Source organism: Leopardus geoffroyi, chromosome C1 (assembly GCF_018350155.1).
Source record: "Leopardus geoffroyi isolate Oge1 chromosome C1, O.geoffroyi_Oge1_pat1.0, whole genome shotgun sequence".
NCBI classification, from domain to species: domain Eukaryota; kingdom Metazoa; phylum Chordata; class Mammalia; order Carnivora; family Felidae; genus Leopardus; species Leopardus geoffroyi.
The window spans coordinates 35,465,250-35,492,432 of record NC_059328.1 but is presented as its reverse complement, the minus strand read 5'-3'; the positions used below and the strand labels follow the sequence as shown (position 1 = coordinate 35,492,432).

At 39.4% G+C, this 27,183-nt stretch overlaps 1 protein-coding gene across 3 annotated transcripts in view; it reads left to right on the top strand.

Moving 5' to 3' along the window:
• Positions 1–716: 716 nt before the first annotated feature.
• EIF2B3 (eukaryotic translation initiation factor 2B subunit gamma) overlaps positions 717–27,183 on the top strand; it is a 123,019-nt gene continuing 96,552 nt past the window's right edge. The window contains exons 1-3 of one of the 3 annotated variants that reach the window (XM_045477113.1): positions 717–847; positions 3,530–3,689; positions 7,995–8,140. In XM_045477113.1, coding sequence (XP_045333069.1) covers positions 3,542–3,689; positions 7,995–8,140 — 294 coding nt within the window. In that variant the 5' untranslated portion in view covers positions 717–847; positions 3,530–3,541. Of the gene's footprint in view, positions 900–3,529; positions 3,690–7,994; positions 8,141–27,183 lie in introns of all 3 variants that reach the window. The other 2 variants (XM_045477112.1, XM_045477115.1) reach the window with 2 other exon arrangements.

Below are 27,183 nucleotides of genomic sequence, written 5' to 3'. Positions count from 1 at the left end.
TAAAAACCTGTTATATCATGTTCTTCTTCTGCTTAATTCAAGATCCTCACAATGGCCTACAAGATGCACAAGATCTGAATTATCCACCCTCTCTCCCATTGCCTCTGACCTCTGCCATCATTCATTCTCCACCTGGCTTACTTCCCTTCAGCTATATTGGCCTCTCTACGGTTCTTTGAACATGCAGTCTTTCTTCAGGGCCTTTGCACTTGCTAGCTAGTCAGCTTGGAAGACTCTTACCCAAGATATCCACCTGACTCACTCTCTTCAAGCCATTATTCAGTGTCACTGTCTCAATGAGGTCTTCATTGACACCCCTCCTTCTCCCAGTTTCAATGATTAAAGGTGATTGTTTTCCATACCATAAGAGTCTGGTTCAGAAAGCCGATGTGAGTCGCCACATTAGACATTGCAGACATAGAAAGCGTTGGCAATCCCTGGCCTGCATGAGTATTTGGCTGTTTCTCCACCCGCTAGCCCAAAACTGCGGCTCCCAATGAGCTCTCTTTTCAGAGTGGTAGTCGGCCATATGGTAGAATGAGAACTCCCTAAAGCAAGAGACCGTGGCTTGTTCTGTGCAGATTCCAGGAGCCCAGCACTGGGAAACACATTCAATGGGCGTTGATGATTTGTGAATGAACGAAAGGATACAGACCACCCAGCTTCCTCTTCTCATAGGGCGCGCTTTTGTATGAAATCTATTGCTCGACGCTCGTCCCTTCTACGCGGGCCTGCCCAGCGCATCCCATCGATCTGTTCGGCCATCGCGCGCCTGCGCTTTTGGACTGGCACTCGGAGGCGGCGTGGGGTGCGCTGGGAGCTGCTGTGGCGCGCCTGGAGGCGAGAGGTAAAGCTGCGGCGTTAACGCTGCCAGACCCCTTACGAGCTGGCTGTTGGGGGTGAGCACCGCGTTGGGGGCAGCCGGGCCCCCTCATATGGGGAAAGCAGGCTCCTCGATCCCGGCCGAGGAAGGCCTCAGGAGGTGGGCGGGGGTGCAGAGCCCTAGAGTCGCCCGCTCGAGTCCCTGCCTGACCCGGCCAAGCAGCTAAGTAGCCGAACTAGAAGGGATCTTGGAGAGAATGTGAGCCAACCACCTTGTGCAACAGATGGAAAGGAGTTTGAGGGAGGGGAGGATCTACTTGAAGTCACAGCGAACGAGAACCCAGATCCTGGACCACTCAGCACAGTGCCTGAACGCTTTCCACTTCAGCCCTTCATTTATTTATTCTGCCTATTTTTAGTTGTTTAGGGGCAAGCCAATGAAATAGAAATAGGAATGCAATAAAGTCCAGATGAGAGACCCAATTATGATAGTGTTTTATCTTACCAGTGTACAAAAGGAGAAGGCAACGAGTGCCATGATGGAGGCATGTATGAGATGCCATGAACCCCCCACTCTAAACCTTGGGAGGCTAACGAGACTCGTGATTTTTATCACCCAGAGTCGTGTCAGTGACATTGAGGCATTTGACAATCTGTCTGGATCATGGTTAGTTATGTTCATGATTATCACCGAGAGCCTTGTGGAGAGCAGAAACCTTAGATCCTGGTGACCTGGGGTCTAATGTCCCTTCATGTGTTTGAGCTTGACTTTTACAGGTGGTTGTTGAGATGTTCACAGATGCTTATTCCACAAACACTGATTGAGTGCCAGGCATCTGATGGAAATTGTGTTAGGTACTGAGAATACAGCGTTGACACGGTCCTTGCCTTCAAGGAACTCACAAGATACAGACATTTAAATATATGTGCAATAAAGCCTGGGAAGACAGAGATGATCTGTACATGGTAGAATGGAAGCACCTAAGAGGGAAGGAGTTGCTTCTATCAGGAGGATAGGAGAGATTAGGAATGGTTTTTTAAGAAAGATGATTCTTAGACTGAAGCTTAAGTAGGTGATTTCTAGGCAAAGGAGAAAGGCAATCTACGAAGCAAGAGGAGCAACACAAAGACCAGAATTATGCAACAGCATGGTTCATTTGGCACAAAAGGCTTTCCATGACCTAGCCTCTGTCTAATGATGTCAAACACAGTGCTTATTGTGGGATTGCCATTATTTTGTGTGCTTTACATAGATTAACTTATTTACTCTTCAAAACAACGCTGCGAAGTAGTAATTATCCTCATCTTACAAAATAAAACTGAGACGAAGAGAATTTATGAAGCTTGCCTTAGTTCACACAACTAATGCAGGTTAGGGTTAGAATTCAAATCCGGCCATCTGATTCAGGGGTCTATGAGCTTAAACCAGGCTCCCTTCCAGGAACTGAGGACACTCAGAGTTTTAAATGTCAGTCCACTGGTCATCTCACCTAGACGTGGCAGAACCAGAACTCAAAACCTGGTCTTTTGACTCTGAAAGGTCCCATGCTCTTTTCATAATAACATCAGATGTGATAGGAGTTATACAGTACCACATTGAAGTTAAATTCCATTCTGAGGCAGTGGTTGCTGAAATTGAAATTACCATATCTTTAAGTTGTGGATGTTGTTCAGGAGGCTTCACTTTGTGCCTTGGGTGTACCGGGTGTAACTGCTGCAGTTTAAATAATGATGAGGACCCAGGACTGATCATAATTACAGGGGAGGGTGCAGCATTATTTGCCAATTTGGTTTCAGAATTTTTTTTTTTTTTCTGAACATTGCATTTCACACTGGTACTTAAAAAGTTTTATCATTTGTTGTAAATCAAGGAGTACTTTTATTTTAAACCAGTAAGGATTTATGACCTTTTACCGTGCACCTTTTCTGTGGTAGCTGCTGTAAAGAGATTCTTTTGAAGGTCAAACAGGTTTGTTTATTACCTTGAGTTTAGAGAAAGGAATTAATCTGATTTGTTTGGGCTCTGCAAATCTAGGTTCAGATACATCCCTACGTTTGTGTTTACAGTAATATCTTTCACAGTTGGGGATAATGTGAAGAGAGCAGATGACTGAATTATTGGAGGAATCTTAAGTCATCTCATACTTTTCAGAAACCTAGTGTGCTTGTATTTATGCTGTTAATTCTAGTCAGAAGTTTCCAGATTTTTTCAAGAAATTAGAACTCATATCAGAAGCCCACTTGGTAAACTCTTACTCCTTCAAAAGTTCCCTCAAGTATTACCTTCCTGTAAAACTCCCTGTCTTTTCTAGGAATACTTAGGTATTACCTTCACCAAATGCCTACTGCATCTTTGATATATTCCTGCCACGACACTAATGATAGTATATTGTAATTTACTGAAATATCTTCTCCACTTAATTGTGAGCACCTCAAGGGAAAGGGCCAGGTTTCTTTAATTCATATCTCTCCTTCAGCCCATCTCCCCTGTCTGGAGCTGAGAGTTTATATTGGTGAGTCAGAAAATGTGATAAAGGTGATGTTTATACTGTAGCTAAGGAAATTTTCTTATAGTGGTTATTGGAGTTGGAAGTGACACATTTGGCATAAGTGATTATCAGTAACCTAAATAGAAATAGGGTTAGTACTATGTTTGCTTTGAATTTGTTACTTTTTTTTCCCTGTTAATTGTTTTTCTCTGTGATAGCTGTTTGTGAAAATGGAATTTCAAGCAGTAGTGATGGCAGCTGGAGGGGGATCTCGGATGACAGACCTGACTTCCAGCATTCCCAAACCTCTGCTTCCAGTTGGGAACAAACCTTTAATTTGGTACCCACTGAACCTGCTTGAGCGTGTCGGATTTGAAGGTGAGCTATGGCAATGAGATGTACTCATAAAACTTTGGGGATGTTTGATCCCAATGATTTGTCGGCTTTACGAGAGTGAGAGACGATGAATGAGAGAAGACCAGGACTCAGCATTGGCTGGAGACTGGCCTCTTTTAATTAAGAACATAGAAGTACTCTATTGCTATGTAAAAAAGGTTGAGAAGATAGTGCTATTACTGTTTTAGAGCTGCTCTCCACAATGATCCAAGATTACTCCTATAAGGATATCAGAAAGAGCACAGAGGGATTCCAAGTCAGTACCTCATAGTCAGTACTTACTATGAATCTATATGTACCAGGTGATATATTAATATATTAAGGGGTACAGAATTGGAAAGGTAACTTAGGCCCTGATTTCTAGAACCTTAAAGTCTAGTGGGGTGATACAAATATAAAGAGAGGGGACAAGACTACAGATCCTACAGACATTAAAAAGATAAGTGAATATTATGAACAACCTTATGGTAATTAATATATTTGACAACTGAGATGCACATTTTATTTTTTATTAAAAAAATTGTTTTTAATATTTCATTTATTTTTGAGAGAGAGCACAAGCATGGGAAGCTCAGAGAGAGAGGAGGAGGACAGAGGATCTGTAGCAAGCTCTGTGCTGACAGCAGTGAGCCCGATGTGGGGCTTGAACTAATGAACCATGAGATCATGACCTGAGCCAGAGTCGGATGCTCAACCGACTGAGCCACCCAGGTCCCCCTAAATGCACATTTTATTTTTTTATTTTTTATTTTATTTTATTTTTTTTATTTTTTGTTTTTATTTTTTTTTTAAATCATGAATTTCTTTTTTTTTTAACGTTTTATTTATTTTTGAGACAGAGAGAGACAGAGCATGAACAGGGGAGGGGCAGAGAGAGAGGGAGACACAGAATCAGAAGCAGGCTCCAGGCTCTAAGCCATCAGCCCAGAGCCCGACACGGGGCTCGAACTCACGGACCGTGAGATCGTGACCTGAGCTGAAGTCGGACGCTCAACCGACTGAGCCACCCAGGCGCCCCTAAATGCACATTTTAGAAATATTGCTTTGGAATCTCTATAAAGAATGGATTTGAAGGACTCAAGGCTACAAGCAGGGAGATGAGTTGGGAAATTGATACAGAAGTCCACACCAGTATTAAAGAGGGCCTGAACTAAAGAAGTAGCACTAAGGATGGAGAAGAAGGAACATTTGACAAAGTTGATGATTAATGGAGAGGGAGAGTGGAAAAAGAGAGAAGAGTTCCCTCTACTTTTTGCTTGGGTGACTAGGTGACTAGATGGTGATACCAGTAACTAGGAAAGGTAATATGAGTCAACGAACAGGTTTGAATGAATATAATGAGTTCAGCTTTGGCCACAATGAGTTTGAGGTGTCCTATAGTTAGATATAGCAAATCCGAGTACCAGATGGAAGTAGTGTCAGATCCTGGGGCACAGTCTTGTATTCTGGTGTTCATTCCACTATGAGAATTGCCTTCCTGAGACAAACCTGTGAACATTTCTATGCAGTAGTCTTTATGACACTGATGTTAAGAGATCTGTTTTAGAGGCTCCTGGGTGACTCAATCAGTTAAGCGTCTGACTTCAGCTTAGGTCTTGATCTCATGGTTCACTAGTTGGAGCCCCACATCAGGCTCTGTGCTGACAGCTCAGAGCCTGGAGCCTGCTTCAGATTCTGTCTCCTCTCTCTGCCCCTCCCCCACTCACACTCTGTCTCTCTCTCTCTCTCTCTCTCTCTCTCTCTCAAAAATAAATAAACATCAAAAAAATTTTTTTAAGAAATATATTTTAGGTGGCGCCTGGGTGGCTCAGTAGTTTGAGTGCCTGACTCTTGATTTCAGCTCAGGTCATGATCCCAGGGTCATGGGATTGAGCCCCACATTGGGCTCCACACTGAGCATGGAGCCTGCTTGAGATTCTCTCTCCCTCTCCTTATCTCTGTCCCTCCCTCTCTCTGCCACTCTCTCCCACTTGTGTTCTCTCTCCCTAAAATTAAAAACAAACCAAAAAAAGAGATCTGTTTTAGAAAAGATTTTTTTTCTTTCTTTCTTTTCTGTTCTTTTTTTTTTTTTAAGAGAGAGCGTGCACAAGCATGGGAGAGGGGTAGAGGGAGGGAGAGAGAGATTTGAGGAGTGCCTCCTAAACACAGGATTCTGGAGTTAAAAAAAAAATTTTTTTTTGATTTTACATTTATTTTTTATTTATTTATTTTTTTTTAATTTTTTTTTTTTCAACGTTTATTTATTTTTGGGACAGAGAGAGACAGAGCATGAACGGGGGAGGGGCAGAGAGAGAGGGAGACACAGAATCGGAAACAGGCTCCAGGCTCTGAGCCATCAGCCCAGAGCCCGATGCGGGGCTCGAACTCACGGACCGTGAGATTGTGATCTGGCTGAAGTCAGATGCTTAACCGACTGCGCCACCCAGGTGCCCCGATTTTACATTTATTTATTTTTGAGAGAGAGAGAGAGAGAGACAGAGAACAAGTCGGGGAGGGTGAACAGAGAGAGAAGGAGACACAGAATTCGAAGCAGGCTTCAGGCTCTGAGCTGTCAGCACAGAGCCCAATGTGGGGCTTGAACTCAAAAACTGTGAGATCATGACCTGAGCCCAAGTCAGACGCCTAACCAACTGAGCCACCTAGGTGTCCCAAGATTCTGGAGTTTGATAGCAAAATCTTTATTCGCTTTGTTCATATTGTTCGCGAGTTTAGAGAAGTTAATGTGGCTCTGCTTAGCATTTTTCTTTCTCTCCACAAGAGTCTTAGTCCAGTTATTAGACTGTCCCACATATGCAGTTACTCCCTTCACTCAATCCACTCTACCTAAAATGTCCTCTCCAAAATGGTACCATCTCTTTGAAATTCTAAACAGCATCAATCATCCTGTCCTCTGTGGTTCCATCTCACTGTGTTTTTCTATCTCAGTACTACCCAAGGCCTGTTTTATGCTATAATTAGTGGCCTGGGAGACTGATATCTCTGAGAGCAGGTACTATATCTCATTCATCCTTGTAATATCAGCATTTACATACAGTGTGTACTAAAAAAATGTTTGTTGGACTTGAATTAATTTTGACCTATCTCAAAGGCCATCCCTTCCAGAAAGCCTTCCTTAGTCATTTCTATGTATAATTTCTCCATCTTAAGTTTCTTAAGAATAGGAACCATGTTGAGTTCCATTTCTGACTTCTCAGTGCCTGTTTTTCCTTTTCATATTAAAAGTGTTTGTATTTATTGGATGAATGAGTTAGTGACTAAAAGAAAGCAAAGTGGGGAATGGAAGAAGAGAGAAGGAAGGAAGGGAAGTTAAATGATTTGGAAAAGAAAGAAAGAAAGAAAGAGGAAGAAAGAAGAGAAAAATATGATTGCAGTGAAAGGGAGACATAATTGTTACCTAGAACACTATCACAGAACAAGTGGAAATTGTTTCACTTTAGAGACACTAAAATCTGATCTTCAAACATCAGCAACACATGTTATGTTGTAGTGAATTACATTACCCTACCAAAAATCCCAAAGATAACAAAACCCCAAGTTTCCTGTCGTTGGTTAACAGCTATATGGATAAGATGAAGACATCTGTTTTGTGGAAATTGCTTCTTAGTAGGGTTCATTGTGATCCTCAATGAAACACTTATGGCTGCTTGGTGGGAAGTGGTGATAGCTCCTTTGTAGTGAATGAAAATTTTAAATGTAATCCTGTTTGTGTATGATTCGATGAATGCTCTTCTGAGTTCATTACATCAAGAAGTGGCATGTAATATACTAAAGTGTGGGCTCGAATCATCAGAACTGAGTTTTATCTTGAGTCCATTGCTTACTAGTTGTGTGACCCTGAACAAAGTCACTTAATATCTTTTAGTCGAGGTTTCCTCATTTGTAAAAATGAGTTTTTGTAAGAATTGAGAGAATGCATGTAAAATACATTGAAAAGACTCAATAATATTAGCTATTATTATTACATTTAGAAACAGGGGCTCTTAGGTGGCTCAGTCAGTTAAGTATCCATCTGGCTCTTGATTTCGGCTCAGGTCATGATCTTACAGTTTTGTGAGTTTGAGCCCTGCATCAGCCTCTGCACTGACAACACAGAGACTGCTTGTGATTCTCCCTCTCTCTCTGCCCCTCCCCTGCTCACACTCTCTGTCTCTTTCAAAATAAATAAACTTAAAAAAATAACAATAAATAAATCTAGAAAGAGACCAAATCTAATTGAAATAGTGAAACCACTGTCTAAATGAAAGCGAGTTTTTGTGTCTTTCCTTCTTTTTTTGTTTTGTGCTGTAGAAGTCATTGTCATTACAACCAGGGATGTCCAAAAGGCTCTATCCGCAGAATTCAAGATGAAAATGAAGCTAGATGTTGTATGTATTACTGATGAAGCTGACAAGGGAACTGCAGATTCTCTGCGCCAAATATATCCAAAACTTAAGGTGAGAAGCTATTTCTTAATTTTTATTGTTTACTGAAGATAAATATCATTGATGTTTTCACAGTGCATTACAGCATACAGTGCTTTTTTGAAAATATATTTTTGCATCACATATTTTGTTGCCCCATGTACTCTTCAACTGCTTTTTATTTTGATTATGTTTTTAAAGTTTATGTATTTATTTATTTATGTAAGTAATCTCTGTACCTAATGTGAGGCTTAAACTCCATATCAGAAGTCACATGCTCCTCTGACCGAGCCAGCCAGGCACCCCTATTTTGATTATTAATGAAGATTTAGGTGTTTAGTTGTCACAGGCACTGGTTCCCAGTATTTTTGAGTAATTGTACATCCCTATGAAAGAGGTATACTTTAAATGTGCTTTAAAAGATTCCATTTAAATGAAGTTCATGAACAAGTGAATTTAATCTATAGTGATAAAAATGAAAGCGACAGTTGACTTTGCAAATGACAGGTTGACTAGAAAGAAATATAAAGGAACTTTCAAAAATTCCAGACCCCCACCCCTGCAACATGTTAATATTTGACCTTTTGGTCTACTTTGATTAGATACTAACAAGGGCTTATGGATATGAGGACATAGTCTCCCTAGTGGCCTGTGGCCTATGAGCTGAGAAATATCCACTGTAAATTATTTTGAAATTGATGTCCTTTGGGAAAAATTCAATCTGTATGATAATGTTGGCATCTTGTTTGAATTGGGGAGCAGACTCTCTGGGTATTTCTCATGACTACAAACAGATTAATAGTTTCAACCTACCTATGCACTAAAGAACAAAAAATTAATGTAGAAATGTACTTGGCCTTTCCCGCCATCCCACCTTTATTGGGAAATAATTTACATACAGTAAAATACACAGATAGTAAGTATACAGTTCAATAAATTTTGACAGATATATACACCCTGATTACCATTACCCAAATCTAGAACATTTCCATTACCTCTAAAAATTCCTTTTTACTTCTTTTTAGTAAGCTACCCTCAACCTTCCAGCTCGCTGCCCCCCTTGAGTTAACTCACATGTTAACTTTGTTCATGAACTAGGTATAAATGGAATCATACCATTTTAGTCTGGTTTCTTTAGTTTAATGTAATATTTTTCAGACTCTTATTGCAAGTATAACTAGTGTGTGTGTGTGTGTGTGTGTGTGTGTGTGTGTGTGTGTGTTTATTCCATTGAATAAGTATACCTTATTTACCTGTTTACTTATTTACCTGTTGATGGCCATTTGGGTTGTTTCTAATTTGGGGATGTCATGAATAAAGCTGTTAAGAACATTGTTCTGCAAGTCTTTTGTGAAAATATTCTAGGTTGTAGGGTTTACTTTACTAGAAACTACCAAATAATTTTCCAAGTGGTTATACCATTTTATACTTCCATCAACAATGTGTTCAGGTTGCATTTGCTGCACATCTTCATTGACACTTGGTATCGTCTTTTACATTTTATCCATTCTAGTGGCTATCTATGGAGTAGTTACTCATTGTGGTTTAAAATAAATTTTTTTTTAATGTTTATTTATTTTTGAGAGAGAGAGTGAGACAGAGTGTGAGCAGGGGAGGGCCAGAAACAGGGAGACACAGAATCCGAAGCAGGCTCCAGGCTCTGAGCTGTCAGCACAGAGCCCAATGTGGGGCTCGAACTACAAACTGTGAGAACATGACCTGAGCTGAAGTCGGATGCCCAACCTACTGAACCACCCAGGCGCTCCACTCATTGTGGTTTTAATTTGAATTTCTCTGATTGTAATGATGCTAATCACCTTTTCTTCTTTAATTTGTTTTAAAAAGTTCATTTTTATTTATTTTGGGTGGGGAGAGAGAGGGAGAGAGAGAACGTGTGGGGGAGCGGCAAAGAGAGAGGGAGAGCCAGAGAATCCCAAGCAGGCTTTCTGCTGGCAGCACAGAACCCAACTTGGGGCTAGAACCCACAAAACCATGAGATCATGACCTGAGCCAAAATCAAGAGTTGGATGCTTAACTGACTAAGCCATCCAGGCACCCCGCTAACCACCATTTTAAGCATTTGCCTGTTTTTAAATTGAGTTGTTTACCTTTTAATTATTGATTACAGAAATTGTATTTTACATCTAGAATTATATATTCTAGATGTAAGTCTTTTGTCAGATATGTGTTGTGAATATCTTCTGCCAGTCTGGCTTGCCTTTTTACTTTATTTATTTATTTTTAAGTATTTATTTTGAGAGAGAGAGAGTGTGCGCACATGAGCAGGGGAGGGGCAGAGAGAGAGTGGGAGAGAGAGAATCCCAGGCAGGCTCCACGCTGCCAGCAAAGAGCCCCAGGCAGGGCTCAATCTCACAAATCATGAGATCATGACCTGAGCTGAAATCAAAAGTCAGATACCTAACCGACTGAGCCACCCAGGCACCCCTACCTTTTTTCTTTCTTAATGGTGTCTCTTCATGACCATAAGTTTTCAATGTTGCTGAAATTCAGATTACTGATTTTTTTTTCTTTTGTGGTTAATACAGTTTTTGTGCCCTTTCTAAGAAATCTTTGCCTATCCCAAGCTTGTGAAGATACTCTCTTATGTTTACTTCTAAAAAGTTTAGCTTTTATGGTTGGATATCTACTGCATCTTGATTTGATTTTGTATGTGGTGTGATACAAGGATAAAGGTTCACTTTTTTTCTATATGGATATTTGTTCCAGCACCATTTGTTAAAAAGACTTTACTATCCCCATGGAATTGCACTGGTGCCTTCACTGAAAATCAACTGACTGTATGTGGCCAATTTCTGTTTTCTCTATTTTGTTTCATTGTCTTTACTTCAATACCACATTGAATAATGTCTTCATTATTTTTTTTATGTTTATTTTAGAGAGAGAGAGAGAGACAGACAAACAGAGGGTGAGTGGGGGAGGGGCAGAGAGAGAGAGGAAGACACAGAATCTGAAGGAGGCTCCAGGCTCTGAGCTGTCAGCCCAAAGCCCCACGTGGGGCTCAAACTCAGGAACCGCAAGATCATGACCCGAGCAGAAGTCAGCTGCTCAACCGACTGAGCTACCTAGGCGCCCCTGTCTTCATTATTTTAGATTTATAGTACGAATTGAACTGAATCTATAGATCAGTTTGGGGAGAATTGATATTTTAATATTGATTCTTGTAATCTTGAACATCTATTTATTTAGATTTCCTTTAATTCCTCTCAATAGTGTTTTATAATTTTCAGTGTAGAAGCTTTGAACATCTCTTGGTAAATTTTTTCCTAGGTAAATGTTTTTAATGATTTTTTTTTTTAATGTTTATTTATTTGAGAGAGAGCACACACGTGAGCGAGAAGGGAAGGGATGGAGAGAGAGGGAGACAGAGGATCCAAAATGGGCTCTGTGCTGACAGCAGCAAGCCCAACGTGGGGCTCAAACCCACAAACTGTGAGATAATGACCTGAGCCGAAGTTGGACGCTTAATCAACTGAGCCACCCAGGCGACCCTTAATGATGTTATTATAAATGGTGCTTTTTACTCTATTATCAATTGTTTATTGCTTGTATATAGACATAAAATCATGTTTTCTATATTGACTTTGTTAAATTGTAGATTCTTTAGGATTTTCTATATACGTCATCATGTTGATTGTAAATAAAAACAGTATTACCTCTTCTTTTTTCATCTTTATGCTTTTTTTTTTTTTTTTTGAACTGTCTTATTGCCCTAGCCAGGATGTCCAGTGCAATATGTAATAGGCATTTTCCATTCACTTGTGGCCTCTCTTTCTGTTTTTCTATGCTTCCATCCAAGTAGGTTTTGGTGTTTCTGACTGGAGTGGAGTTTTCCAATTCCATTATGTTGGGTGTGTTACTTTCTGGAGTGCAGCTGCTTCTTTCCTTAGGGAGAATATGGGGAATTTCACTAGGAAAATGAAATGATAATTCTGTTCTTTTGCAGGAACAGATGCCAAGTTTACCAAGAATCTCAGAGTGTTTAGTGGACTAGCCAGGGGCTCTTTCAGCTACTGTTTAAAAGTTTAGGATGGAAGTACAATCTCTCTTTGCTCCCTAAGTCTAAATCTTAGGAATATTTTTACCCTTATCTGGAACTGGAGATCCTAGAAGTCTCATGTGAGACCTGTATAACTCTTAGAGGCTTGAGAAGTGGTAATGCCAACTATAAATAGAAGAGGGCATGTGGAGGCGAGTATAGTAACTGCTGATAGAATACTTTACTCTCAAGTTACTGCTCCTTCCTATGGTTTTGACCATTTGATCCTTATTTTAGGGCTCCCCCTTGAACGTAACAGAAGAGTCCTCATTAATTCACTCTGCACAATCTCATTTCTTTTCTTCCTTTATCTCTTTGTTTCTACATCACTTACATGACACCTTTTACGTATAATCCTACCTCTGTGCCTTCTTCTCAAGCTGTGACTTTGGCTAGCAAGTCTCTGTTGTCTTTGCTATCTCTACTTGGTTTCTCCTTTACCAGTGGCTCCTGAAATCCTGACTTCACATCAACTTGCATTCCAACCTAGAGCAGAGGCAGCAAAGCTAACCTATGGAGAAACATAGTAGACTACTAAATAGCCATTAAGATCAAAGTAAGACCTGAGCTAAGCCAAAATTTAGAACTGTCTGGTTGGGATCAACATGATCTTGTAGGAAAGGCAATAGAAATACATATAAACAGTTGAAGAAAGTGAAATAGTCTGAGAAGGCAGTTTGTTGGTGTTCACTAAGAGATGGCAAGTACCTCTCTAAAATAGGAAGTTGTACCCCCAGGCTGTGCCATGGTTTAAAAGCATTGCCCTATTGAACCAATTTATTTCTCTTACCCTGTGCCCACAAAGCAGCTTCCTAAACATTTGAGGACTCTTGGTCTGTTTTAAGTAAGATTTTAGGTAAGATAATATTCCCTTTGAGATTTGGGAGTTTATTAGCTTTTAGTTCTTTTATCTTTACCTATTTCCTCCAGATTGAGTTCCCCAAATATTACTGTGAGGTTATCCCACATGGCTTTTCTCAGACCACAATAGTATGTCAGCTTTATCTGACTTTTTTGTTTAAATTTAATTTATAATTTTTTTCATTTACATTGCATTTGCTAAATATATTTTATATGTGGAAACTTCCATCACGTCTGCATATTAGATATTGAAGCTGAACATCATATTTGCTATGTGTTTTTTCAACTGACATATATTTCATTTGGCTTTATTCTTCTGGCACTGTTTTCTACCTCATTTTGCCTTATCTTATGCCACAATTTTTGCTGACTTACTGGCTTCTTGCTTTTTATTTCATCTGCCCACCCTCTTTCTCTGACTTACCAAGAGAGATTATTGGTTCATTCATTCTCCCACACCGTGGGTGAGTGAGCTCCATTCTTATAGTTGGTGTTGATGACATGAAAATTCATAGATTTAAAAAAAATTTTTTTTTTTTTAATTTTTTTCAACGTTTATTTATTTTTGGGACAGAGAGAGACAGAGCATGAACGGGGGAGGGGCAGAGAGAGAGGGAAACACAGAATGGGAAACAGGCTCCAGCCTCTGAGCCATCAGCCCAGAGCCTGACGCGGGGCTCGAACTCACGAACCGCGAGATCGTGACCTGGCTGAAGTCGGACGCTTAACCGACTGCGCAACCCAGGTGCCCCCCAAAAAAATTTTTTTAATGTTTATTTATTATTAAGAGACAGAGAGACACAGAGCATGCGCAGGGGAGGGGTAGAGAGAGGGGGAGACAACAGAATCCAAAGCAGGCTTCAGGCTCTGAGCTGTCAGCACAGAGCCCAACGCGGGGCTCGAGCTCACAAACTGTGAGATCATGACCTGAGCTGAAGTTGATCGCCTAACCAACTGAGCCACCCAGGCACCCCTGAAAATTCTTAGATTTTAAATCTTCTTCACAATAATGTTTCATATTTGTTGATGGATGATTCAGTCTTATCTATGTCTGAACTCATTCAGTTAGCAAATATTTATTGAGAGTCAACTAATGCTAATGATTATAATTGCTTAATTTATTAAATACCAATTATGGACCATAGTTTAAAAAATTTTTTTATTAGGGAAAACTTCAAATATGTACAAAAATAGAACATTGCCAATGTATCTATTACATGGTTACATTGTCAATAGTTCTTTTTTAAAAATTTTTTTTTTTTTTCAACGTTTATTTATTTTTGGGACAGAGAGAGACAGAGCATGAACCGGGGAGGGGCAGAGAGAGAGGGAGACAGAATCGGAAACAGGCTCCAGGCTCTGAGCCATCAGCCCAGAGCCCGACGCGGGGCTCGAACTCACGAACCGCGAGATCGTGACCTGGCTGAAGTCGGACGCTTAACCGACTGCGCCACCCAGGCGCCCCAATAGTTCTTAATCCATGGCAAATCTCATTTCATCTATATCCCCACCTATCTTGCTCCCTCTCATGTTCTTTTAAAACAAATCTCAGACATCATATTATTTCATCTCTAAGCATGTCAGAATATACTACTAAGATGAGATCATTTTTTGAGAGCTCTTTAAAAAATGAAAAAACTGGGGAGCCTGAGTGGCTCAGTCAGCTAAGTGTCCAACTTTGACTCAAGTCATGATCTCATGGTTCATGAGTTCGAGCCCTGCATCGGGCTCTCTGCTGCCAGCGCAGAACCCTCTTCAGATTCTCTGTCCCCCTTTTTCTCTGCCCGTCTCCAGCTTGCATGCTTTCTCTCTCTCAAAAATAAACATTTAAAAATAAAGTAAAATAAGAATAAAACTCTAATGCCATTATAATGCCTAAAAAAACAACCTGATAATTCTTTAGTATCGTCAAATATCCAATCAGTGTATGAGTTCTAGTTGCCTTATAAATATAACTTTAAAATATTTTTTAGTGTGTTTATTTAAATCAGGAGGCAAATAAGGCCTGGACATTACAATTGGTTGAAATGTCTCTTTTAATATATAAATTTTACCTCTATCTCTTTTTTCCCATTAATTTATTTGCTGGAGAAATTGGATCTTTTTCTTGTATATTTTCCTTCCCACAGTCTGCATTTTGTTGATTGCAACCATGTGGTGTTGTTTAATAAGTATCTCTCTATATATATTGGTGTTGGTATTGGTAGTTGGACCTAGAGGCTCCATTAAACTCAGGTTTTGAATTTTGGGGCAAGACTTTCATAGGTGGTGTTGTGTTCTTCTATCTGGAGGCACATATTTGCTGATTCTCTCTCTTTCTCTCTCTCTCTCTCTCTCTCTCTCTTTTAAGTAGGCTCCACACCTAACATGGGGCTCAAATTCACAACCTTGAGATCAAGTTGCATGGTCTACCTACTAAGCTATCCATGCAGCCCAGATTGTCTTTTTGTGATGTGGTAGCGGTTAATGATCACTGCCACCAGGCCATAGTCCTTGTCTCTCCAGGCATTTGGCTATTTGAAGCTTATTTCTAGTAGATTCCTTAAGAAGTCTTCATGACATCAATGCTTAGCAGATTATCTGCAGCCTTTATTTCAAAGCTAATTTATATGGATATGAAATCCTTGACTCACATTTTTTTCTTAAATATCTTAAATTCTCTCATGGATTATGTTATATAATGTTGCTGTTCAAAAAAGTACAGGTGAGGGGCGCCTGGGTGGCGCAGTCGGTTGAGCGTCCAACTTCAGCCAGGTCACGATCTCGCGGTCCGTGAGTTCGAGCCCCGCGTCAGGCTCTGGGCTGATGGCTCAGAGCCTGGAGCCTGTTTCCGATTCTGTGTCTCCCTCTCTCTCTGCCCCTCCCCTGTTCATGCTCTGTCTCTCTCTGTCCCAAAAATAAATAAACGTTGGAAAAAAAAAAAAATTTTTTTTTTCAAAAAAGTACAGGTGAAAAATCTTTCTTTCCCTTATGAGTGAGTTGGTCTTTTTGTCTGGATTTCCAAAAGCGTTTTTATTTATCTAATTTTTTAAAGATTTTATTTATGTATTTGTTTATGTTTATTTATTTATTTTTTGAGAGAGAGAGCAAGCTGGGGAGGGGCAGAAAGAGAGGGAGAGAGAGAGTATCCCAAGCAGGCTCTGCACTGAGAGTGCAGAGTTCAATGCAGGGCTCACACTCATGAACCATGAGATCATGACCTGAGCCAAAGTCAGATGCTTAACCGACTAAGCCACCCAGGCACCCCATTAAAGATTTTATTTCCCTTCATTTTATTTTTTTAAAGTTCATTTACTTATTTTGAGAGAGACAGAGACAGCACCAGTTGGGCAGGGGCAGACAGAGAGAGGGAGAGAGAGTATCCCAAGCAGGTTCTGCACTGTCAGTCTAGAGCCTAACATGGGGCTCAGATTCATGAACATGTGAGATCATGACCTGAGCCGAAGTCAGATGCTTAACTGACTGAGCCACCCAGGCTCCCCAAGTGTATTTTTTTTTTTTCAAAAAAATTTTTTTAACATTTATTTATTTTTGAGACAGAGAGAACATGAACAAGGGAGGGTCAGAGAAAGAGGGAGACACAGAATCTGAAACAGGCTCCAGGCTCCGAGCTGTCAGCACAGAGCCCGACGCGGGGCTCGAACCCACAGACCGTGAGATCATGACCTGAGCCGAAGTCGGACGCTTAACTGACTGAGCCACCCAGGCACCCCTCCCCAAGTGTATTTTTAAGATGGAAGCAGCTTGAACATTTTTATAAGAGAGCAAAAGGGCCAGTGGAGAGGTATAGAAGAAAGATAAATGATGAATGAGGTCCCCACGGAGACAAGAAGGAATGAAGGAGCAGCTTTGGGCAAGAGGAAGACTATATCTTCCACTGAAATGAGAAGATAGGAAGAAAGGGAAACTCAAAAGCAGATCAAGAAGGAGAGATAGGAATTAAAAAATTCACTCCTGAGGCCTCTGTATTCTTGATGAAGTAGGAGGTGCATTTGTCTGTTGAGAATGTGGAGAGAGAAACGTGATGGGATTGGGACCTGTGAGTAGTGAAGCTTTAGAATTGTCACTGGAAAATGGGAGAGAGCTGACTATGGACACTGAGAAGGAGACCTGAGCAGCATCAGGAGTATAGCTGGGGTTGAAGAATATAAATTATAATTACCACAATTAGTACAGTCGTGGTAATTTTTTTTTCTTGTTTTTCTGTCTTTTACCACTGCTCAGATGAATAGGTATAGAGGAGAAGACATGTTTGGATTGATCGGGGTTATGGGGAAGGTCAATATTTGTATCCACTGGAGAGGGAAAAATTGAGGCTAGGCAGAATAAGATTTGACTAAGGACTTAATGGACAAAGGCCTTCCTTCTCTTCTTTCTGGCATGAGCTTAGCAAAAACTTTCCTTGCAGAGGCAGTCTCTCCAAATTGGAACTGAGTCCTTGTTAAGAGTTTTTATCCATTCCTCTTCTTGGGACAGTTAGTTTGCTTTCTTTTCTTGCATCATGTATAGTACTACAACGTCCATCCTTGCACCAGTTTCTTTGTGCTCTTGTTTTGAAGATAGACACCTAGGAGTGATGTGCGGATCATAAGGTATGTGCATTTCCAGCTTTACTAGATACTGGCAAATATGAATGCAGTCATATTAGTCTACATTCCCACCGGTAGTATGAATTAGAGTTCTGATTTCTGCCTGTCCTTATTAACAATTGGTATTCTCAAACTTAAATTTTCATTAATATGATGGGTGTGAAATGGTACCTCATTCTTGGTTTAATTTGCGTTTCCTTGATTATTTGTGAAATTGAGGCTTTGGGGGAGATTTTTTTTTTGCTAGGTATATTGGTCGTTTTCCTTTTCATTGAATTTCTCATATCCTTTGCCCATTTTGTGTTTGGGTTATACCTCCCTCCCTCTTTCTTTCTTTCTTTCTTTCTTTCTTTCTTTCTTTCTTTCTTTCTTTCTTTCTTAAATGTCTATTTATTTATTTTTGAGAGAGAGAGCACAAACAGGGAAGGGGTAGAGAGAGAGGGAGATAGAATCCTAAACAGACTCTGTGCTGTCAGCATAGAGGCCCATGCTGGGCTCAAACCCACCAATGACCTGAGCCAAAATCAAGAGTCGGATGCTCAACCCACTGAGCCTCCCAGGCATCCCATCTTTTTCTTACTTATACATATACTCTGTATATTCTGTATACTAATCCTTTAGTTATATGGTTACAAGTTTTCCCCCAGTCTGGAGCGCCTGCGTGGTTCAGTTGGTTAAGCTTTATGCCACTGACTTATCAAAGAAAACAGGTTATTTGTCATGTAGAATCTCTGACATCTGTCGTGTGTCTGGTTGCTCTCTACTGATGTCACTTAACTTGTTTTTCTTTCCCAGTATTTTCTTATAAATTGTAATTTGGATCTAAATGTTAGCTAGATTCAATTTCAACTTTTTTTGTAATAATGTTTCATATGTGTACTTCTTATTGCATTGTATCCAGCTCTGAAATCAGACATTTAAAAAAGTCCTGATTTTCTTGTGTACAGCTTTTTACATGTCAATCATACCTCAACAAAGAGGTTTAAAAAAAAAAAAAAGCCCTGGTTTCTTTTTGTGGAGAATGATGTTTATATACTGCAGTCTGAGATGTAGGAGAAATAGAACATTTTAAATTTTAATGTAATTGATTTTTCATTCTTTTCCTTTATGGTTTGTGATTTCTGTCACAATTTAGAAATTCTTCCCTTTATGAGCTTTTTATATGTATATATAAAGTTCATTTATTTACTTATTTTTGAGAGAGAGAGAGCACAAGCAGATGAGGGACAGAGAGATGAAACAAAATACCAAGCAGGCTTCATGCCAACAGCGCAGAACCCAGCGCGGGGCTTGAACTCAAAAACCATATGATCAAAAGTCAGACGCTTAACCACTGAGCCACCCAGATGGCTTCCCTTCTGAGGTCTTAAAGATACTTTGCTTAAATTTTTAGTTTTGCTTTTCATAGTTTAGGCTCAAATTCACTTAGAATCTCTCCACTTATTTCAGGCTTTTAAAATATATCTCAGTAAAGTTTTATAATTTTCATCATAAAAATCTTATTTGTCTTTTGTCAAATTTATTCCTAAATTGTGTTTTCACGTTCTCTCTTTAGTATGTACTTTGTAGATGTACATAATGTATACAACTTAATCAAATAGTTCTGTAAAACTTTGAGTGAAGGATAAAGGTCTCCTGCACTATCCTTCCTCATTCATGATTTTTTTTTTCTAGAATGTTGCCTCATTCATTTCTTTTTTCAGCAAAAATGCTCATTCATGATTTTGCTCTTCAGAAGCAACTACTTTCAGCTCTTTTTCCTTCTGGTAGTGTCCTCAGTATTTTTAAGTAACATATTTATACTACTATTTTTTTAGTTTTAGTTCTAGATGATCGATTGAATTTCTACTGTGAAAGATAAGGATTTGGTTCACTTACCAGCCCATCTGCCCTTCCGTGTATACATATACAAACTTCCCCTTTCTTAATCTCCCAAATACAGGTATGTCATAATTTTTTATTAAATCAATCATGAGGGCTTATTTAGAGCTTAACCATGCAGTATACTAGTATTATACTTCCTTTTTTAAAAATCAATTTTGTTATGATTTATATATGATATAAATATGCCCATTTTAAATGTACAGTTCTATAATTTTTCTAAATCAGATTTATTGAGGTATAAATTATAGAGAGTAAAAAATTCACCCTTTTCAGTGTACTGAGTTTTGACAAATGTGTTATTGTTGTATAACTACTGCCTGGATCAAGATAAATGGTTCCGTCATCCCTTACAAGTTTTTACGTCTTCTATATGCAATGTTTTGTTTTCTTAGAGTTATCAATTGCCACACTTTCAAAGTTGCTTGGTTTTCTGTGTTTCCATCATTAATTCATCCTCAGACTTTTTTTTTTTTTGTCCTCAGACTTCTAAAAGGAACATAAATGTATCAGTATATTTAAACATACCAATTTTTTGTTTTGTTTTTGTTTTTGTTTCCTTTGAGACACCCCTCTTAGGAGCCATCCATTCTCTCTTCAAATCTCTACTGTTTGCTCTCTAGGCCTGCTGCAGAGCTGTCATCCTGGGACTTTTCACCATCAGTCTAAGAATTCCCTTCTCTCTCCTGGGCTGGATACCCTGGTTCCTAGGTCCCATGTTTCCTCTTTGGTTTACTCCCTCATTTCAAAGGAACCCAACCTTTATTGGCTTCTTAAAGAGAGAGCATGGAAGGTAAATATTTTGAGAACTTGAATGTTTGAAAATGTTTTATTCCATTCCTTACTCTTGAATGATACCTTACTTTTGTATAGATTTCTAGGTTAGAGATAATAGACCTTCAGAATTTTTTTGTCCCAAGCCCAAGCAGAGACAGACAGGTTTCCTTGATAACTCTCTATGCTGTAGGTAGATTCCGCCCCCCACCCCCCACCCCAAAGTTTACCCTTCCACTGAGTTTCCATTTATGCAGGGTCTCAGTTCAAACTCCCTACTTCATACCAGCATCCAGCCACATCTTTTGGCCCAATGTAGCCCTTAAAAACCCTAGTTAGGCAGCCAGAGTTCCTGCTCAGTTTTCACTTCCTTCTTCAGTTCTCGCACTTGGTATTTTCCCTTTCTTTCTTGTAAGTTTGAATACACCTGGAATAATTTTTTGTTGAGTCTTCTCCAAAATTGTTAGGTGTTTGTAACACAATTTTGGGGTTCTTAGCCCACAGTTTTCTAATACCAGAAGCCTCCATGCTAAACACTTAATGTGCATTATTTCATTTAATCCTCCAGCTCCTTCTGAGGTGGAAAGAAAGACTATGCATTAAGTACTTTAGTCTCAGTAAATGCATTAAGTAATCAGGGATTAATAGGATGATGTCTGCTAGGTATGGTCAAGTGGCACATGCCTCAGTGGATATTGAATTGTTATTTGAGTGCATTAGTGGAGTGGATTAGGGACATAGTAAAGAAGAGTTAGAAGAGTACTATGTGCCCTCTGTAAGACTATCAACAAACACTGCTTGGATCTACTTATTGAAGAAAGACCACTTCTTGAATGTCACTTTTTAATTGAGTTTTGTAAGAAAAGTAGGAATTTGTGCTAGTGGGGTGATACATAGGGATAGATATTCTTAGTGTGAAGGGGATAGAATAACTCCAAGAAAAGCATAAAAATGTTGGTAGATCCTCTACTTTAACAGTTGAAGGAGTATTACAAAGCTGAGATTATGAGGGAATATTTTAGTTTCATGTTGTATGATCTGATGGCCTCACTCAGTGTAAACATACACCTTTAAAACTTTACCTAGGTCTACATATCTTTGAAATATACTAAAAAAGAAAACATATAATTTAAATAACCTAAGTGGTAGTCTTTTTTTCTTTCTGTGTGGCATCCTGAAGTATATACATTTAAGGTTTAATTTGATCTTTTTTTTAGAAATTGGACAACTTGGAAGGGAGGAGAATAGAAGGGCAGATGAAAAGTGAAATGGAGAAGCAGCAGAGACCTGCTTTGCAGTAACAGCTGATTATTCACACAAGATGTCTGTAACCAGTTAAACCCTTTTGAGGCTACTTAAATTTGCTAAAGCTTTATAAATGAGTACATTTGAAAAATTAATTTACTTCAGAACTTTAGTTTCTGTTCTTAGAGACGACCCTAAAGTAGGGAGTTAATTTATTAGCTGATTATGAGGGCATAACTTTTATTTTCTTTGGAGTTACCCAGAATGTTTGCTCTGAAGATCGCAAGGGAGATCTTTCAGGTATACTCTGGATTTCTAATCCCCACAGCCACCTTGAAAGGTAGATTTCTACGGATATCTAATCCCCATACCCACCTTGAAAGGTAGTTGGTATTCTGTTTTGCAGTTGAGAAAACTGATACTCAGAGAGCTTAAATAATCTCCCCCAGATCCCACATCTGGTTAGGTGCTGAGCCAGACTAGAACCCAGCCCTGGGTTTTGAGATACTGTACGTTTGTGCATCTCAAATGTCCATGCTTTTTTCACTCCTATTGCCTCCAAGAGACAAGCATCAGCAGTCCTTATAATCTACTCTAACTCTAGACCCTTGGCTTCAGAATAAATTACTAGGTAAGTGTTTTGAGAACAGGTTAGTGAGGTGTCTTTAGGAGACCTCAGCAGACTACATCTGTAATAGAGTTCTATAGCCTGTGTTTAAAACACTTAACCTTATATTGCAGGTCTCATGGCTTCTCTTAATTTAGAGATTGCAGAGTTGATAATTTTCTATTTAATCTAGACAAGAATCTTTCTTTAGCCTCAGGCAAGCCTCATTTGCCCTCTGCCTCAGTTTCACAACCCAGAAAATAAGGATAATGATACCAACACACTAGTTAGAGGTTTAGTTATGTAAATTCTTTGATGTAGAAAAAGGACTATTGTTACATGTCTTATGAAACAGCTGACATGTTACAACAAAGAACAAACTATGCCAATGAAATCCCCATCCTAGGGACAGCTTATTAGAAAGATTGAGCATATGTGCTATTTTTAGATGTTCAAAAACTAAGTACAAGTTGTTTTCAGTTGAGTGTTTGATGTCTTTATCGAATTACAAATCTCTGTCATTCTTTTCTGGAACCTTTCATTTTGCCCAAGGATTTGTTTTTGGCAGATTTCTATCTGCTTGAAAAGAATGAGTACAGTTTGGTTAAGGGAAAATCTGAGAACTTGGTCCCAACTTGCTTGAAGTCTCTAAGTGGCAACTTTCCTTCTTGACTGCTTTGGTGGGCTGAGGTTGCATAGGAAGGCCTCAGGATATCCCCAGTGATGCCTTCTTTGAGCCCACTGGTGGAATAATGAAAAGCCCAGGAGCTATGGTGGAAGTAAGTTAAACAAGGACATTTTAAACCTTTTTTTTTCTCTCCCTAGGAAATCTCAGTGGAGCTTTTCTCTTGACTGTGCTAACCTAGGATATATATTCACAAGCTTCATGGAATGAACTAAGGACAGAAACATGATAGCTAGGAATTAGGATAGAACACCCAGGCTATCATTACATACTTTCTTTATCTTTGGGTGGTAAGGAGCCATATGGCTTACAACTCTTGGTAGGACCACCTATCCTGCTCTGAATCATAAGGTAACAAAGACTGACTGGTGGAATGGGCTTAGTACCATTTGTGGGAAGTCAGTAAGCATTCTGTCCTCATGACCAGGAGTTCATTTGAAGTAGCCTATAGCTACCCATCCTTTTTTCAGCTCTTTTTTTTTTTTTTTTTTTAATGTTTTTAAATTTATTTTTGAGACAGAGAGAGACAGAGCATGAACAGGGGAGGGGCAGAGAGAGAAGGAGACACAGAATCTGAAGCAGGCTCCAGGCTCTGAGCTGTCAGCACAGATTTCAGCTCTTAATTTAAGCATTGTCTGCTTCAACAAGCCTTTGTTGGCTTTCTAATACTGGATTATGTTTCATTTTTCTGTACTTGCACAGAGAATTAAAATTACCTGTCATATTGTCATCTCCCTGCACTAGACTATGGGACAAGAACTGTTTCTGGGCCTGTCACAGAGAGGATGCTCAATATGTATTTATTGAATGAATGACAGATGGAGGCAAGCTCTATGTAAACATTTGGAACATGTTCCTTACTCCTTTGATATAGACATAGATGTTTATATGAGCCTAAAGATCAGTTTTAGTGATTGCAGATCAGAGGGATCATGGCATTGACTGTTTGGTGTTCATTTTATTTGCATCTGTAAATTTCCATCAAGCCTTAAGTTTGCTGACATGGCTGGTCCTCTACCCCAAGTAGGTTATTCCAGGGGGAGGAATTGTCTTGTCTTGTTTTGTCTTGTCTTGTCTTATCAAAGAAATATAGTGACATAGTGAAAAGAACATAGGCTTTCACAAATATAGGTAGATCTGGATTCTAATTCTAGTGCCACCATTTATTAGCATATGCTCTTCAATGAGGTTACTATCCCTTCTAAGCTTGCATTTAATTCATCTATAAAATAGTCATATTTTTCATTTATTCACAAATATGTATTGAACACGTGCTATATACCAAGCACTATTCTGGATGCTGGAAATACAGTGGTAAACCAGATAAACAAGATCTCTGTCCTCATAGAGCTATTCTGTAAGGAGAAATATATAATAAGAAAACAAATAATTTCTGGTGATAAAAATGCTAAGAAGAAAAATAAAGCAGGATAAGGGGATAAAGAGTGGCAGTGGAAAGAGAGAGCTCTTTCAGACAGGAGATAACATTTGAGAAGAAACCCTAATGATGTGGGTAGTAAGCCTTAAGGAAGATCTTTCCTTGCAGAGAGAATAGCAAGTGCACATGCCCTGAGTTAGGAATGAATTTAACCTGTTTCAGAAGCAGTAAGAAGACCAATATGACTAGAGCACAGTAATTAAGTAGTAGAATGGTAGTATGGAAGGCCTGAGAGTTATGTGAGGACCAGATCATAAAGGATCTTCTAGATCATAGTAAGAATTTAAAGTTTATATTTTGTTCTATGTTGGGAAACCTTTGGTGGGTTTTGAGTGACATCATCTGATTTATGCTTTTAAAAGATCTCTACAGCTGCTGTATGGAAAGTAAAACTATAATGCAACAGGAATGAATCGGGCAGATCAGTTAGGAGATAGTTGCAATAGTCCAGATGGAAGATAATGCTAAGATGAGAACAGTAGTGGTAGAAGTAGTTGCATTTAAGACATTTTTTAATTATTTTTTTAATGTTTATTTATTTTTGAGAGAGAGACAGACAGAGCATGAACAAGGGAGGGGCAGAGAGAGAGAGAAACAGAATTCGAAACAGCTCCAGGCTCCCAGCTGTCAGCATAGAGCCTGACGCGGGGCTTGAACTCACGAATCATGAGATCATGACTTGAGCTGAAGTTGGATGCTTAACCAACTGAGCCACCCAGGTACCCTCATTCAAGACATATTTTGAAGGTAGAGTTAACAGGACTTTTTATGGATTGGATATATAGAATGAAGAAAAGAGAGAAATCAAACAATAGCTTCTGGATTTTTTACTTGAACAACTGGAGTGATAGTGATAGTAGTGTGGGAGACTGGAGGAAAAACAAGTTGGCAGTCAAGATAATTTTTGGATGTTGGGCACTTGGGTGGCTCAGTCGCTTAAGTGTCCACTCTTGACTTCAGCTCGAGTCATGATGTCACAGTTCATGGGTTTGAGCCCTGTGTTGGTTCTGCGCTGAGAGTGTGGGATTTTCTCCCTCCTTTCTCTCTGCCCCTCCCCTGTTCATGCTCTCTGTCTCACACATGCACGCTCTCAATAAATAAATTTAAAAAAAAATTTTTTTAAGATAATTTTTGGATGTTAATTTGTAACACTGGGTATTAGATGTCCACGTAGAGATATCAAGTAGGCAGTTTTACAATTCAGAATCTCAAAGGAGAGGTCAGGGCTGGACATATAAATCTGGGGATCATCAACAAAGTGAAATCATCTGGGGAGTGTGTGTAGCAGAAGAAGAGAAGAGAGCTAAAGGCTGAGCCTGGTATTTAGAGACCAAGAACCAGAAGAGGAGGAAACAAAGGTGATTAGGAAGGTACAGCCAATGAAGTAAAAAGAAAGATCAGGAAATTAAGGTATCATGGAAGCTGTGTGAGGAAAGTGAATCAAAGAGAGAGTGATCAGTTGTGCCAGATATTGCTATGGAAAGTTGAGTAAGATGAGAACCAAGAATTTATCATTGGATTTGGCAACATGGATTCATTGATGACTTAAACTCCTGCTGGAATAGTAGGGACAAAAACCAGATTAGACAGAAGAGGTGAGGGATTAAGAAATGGGGTATGTTAGGGCACCTGGCTGGCTCAGTCAATGGAACATGTGACTCTTGAATGTGGGATTGTGAGTTCCAGCCCCACATTGGGTGTAGAGATTACTTTAAAAATAAACAAAAAAGAAAATGGGAGATGGTAAGACAGCTGTTTTTTTTTTTTTTTTTACGTTTATTTATTTTTGATTATTAACTGATTCTGTTCATGAATTTCTTAGACTGGCTCTCTAATTTTCTTATCTTTTCTTTCATATTTTCAATACGTCTATCTTTTTTCCTCAAGTTTTATATATGGATGGGGCATGTCAACTGTGAGCTTCACTTTATAGGGTGATATGGTGATAGGGTTGGGCTCTTTTTTTGGTGGATCTCTTCTATCTCTATTTTTAGGGTTTTTTCTCTTGGATTACTCAGATTCCCTGGAGAAAACTGTTATCCTGCCTGAAAAGTAAAGACCTGGCTGCTGGCATTCCAGGAAATGAGTTGCGGTCAGGGCTAGGGAGGATGTCTCAGAATCCTGTATGCATTTTTTTTTTTTTTTTTAATGTTTATTTTTGAGAGAGAGAGAGAGACAGAGTGCGAGCAGGGGAGGGGCAGAGACAGAGGGAGACACAGAATCCGAAGCAGGCTCCAGGCTCTGAGCTGTCAGCACAGGGCCTGATGCGGGGCTCAAACTCATGAACCATGAAATCATGACCTGAGCTGAAATCGGATGCTTGACCAACTGAGCCATCCAGGCACCCCTGTATGCATTCTTTTTTAAGTCCCCTTTTTTCAGTAAGATGCATCCTCTCTTCCTATCCCAACTGTGATTGTGCTTTCCCAGTCTAGATATCTTCTATTTTACTCTCTTCAGCCCTCTGCCAGTGTGACACATGTGCAGTAGCTGGATTGCACTGAGTGGAAAAGAGAGATCTTTCAACCAGCATTCTTTATTTTAATTCCTCCCTCCCCTGCTTTTTATCCATATCAGTTCCTCAGCCTTTTGGAGAATCTGGTGTAAGTTGAGTTTGTTCTCAGTTTTCCTATGATTAACATGGTCTTTTTTTTTTTTTAATTTTTTTTTTTTACACTTATTTATTTTTGATAGAGACAGAGCGCAAGTGGGGGAGGGGCAGAGAGAGAAGGAGACACAGAATCCGAAGCAGGCTCCAGGCTCCGAGCTGTCAGCACAGAGCCCAACATGGGGCTTGAACTCACAAACCGTGAGATCATGACCTGAGCTGAAGTCGGATGCTTAGACTGAGCCACCCAGGTGCCCCAACATGGTCATTTTTTTAATGTTGTCTCCTTTCCCATTCTTCTTACGTTTGTGGGTTTAGGACCATTTTAAAA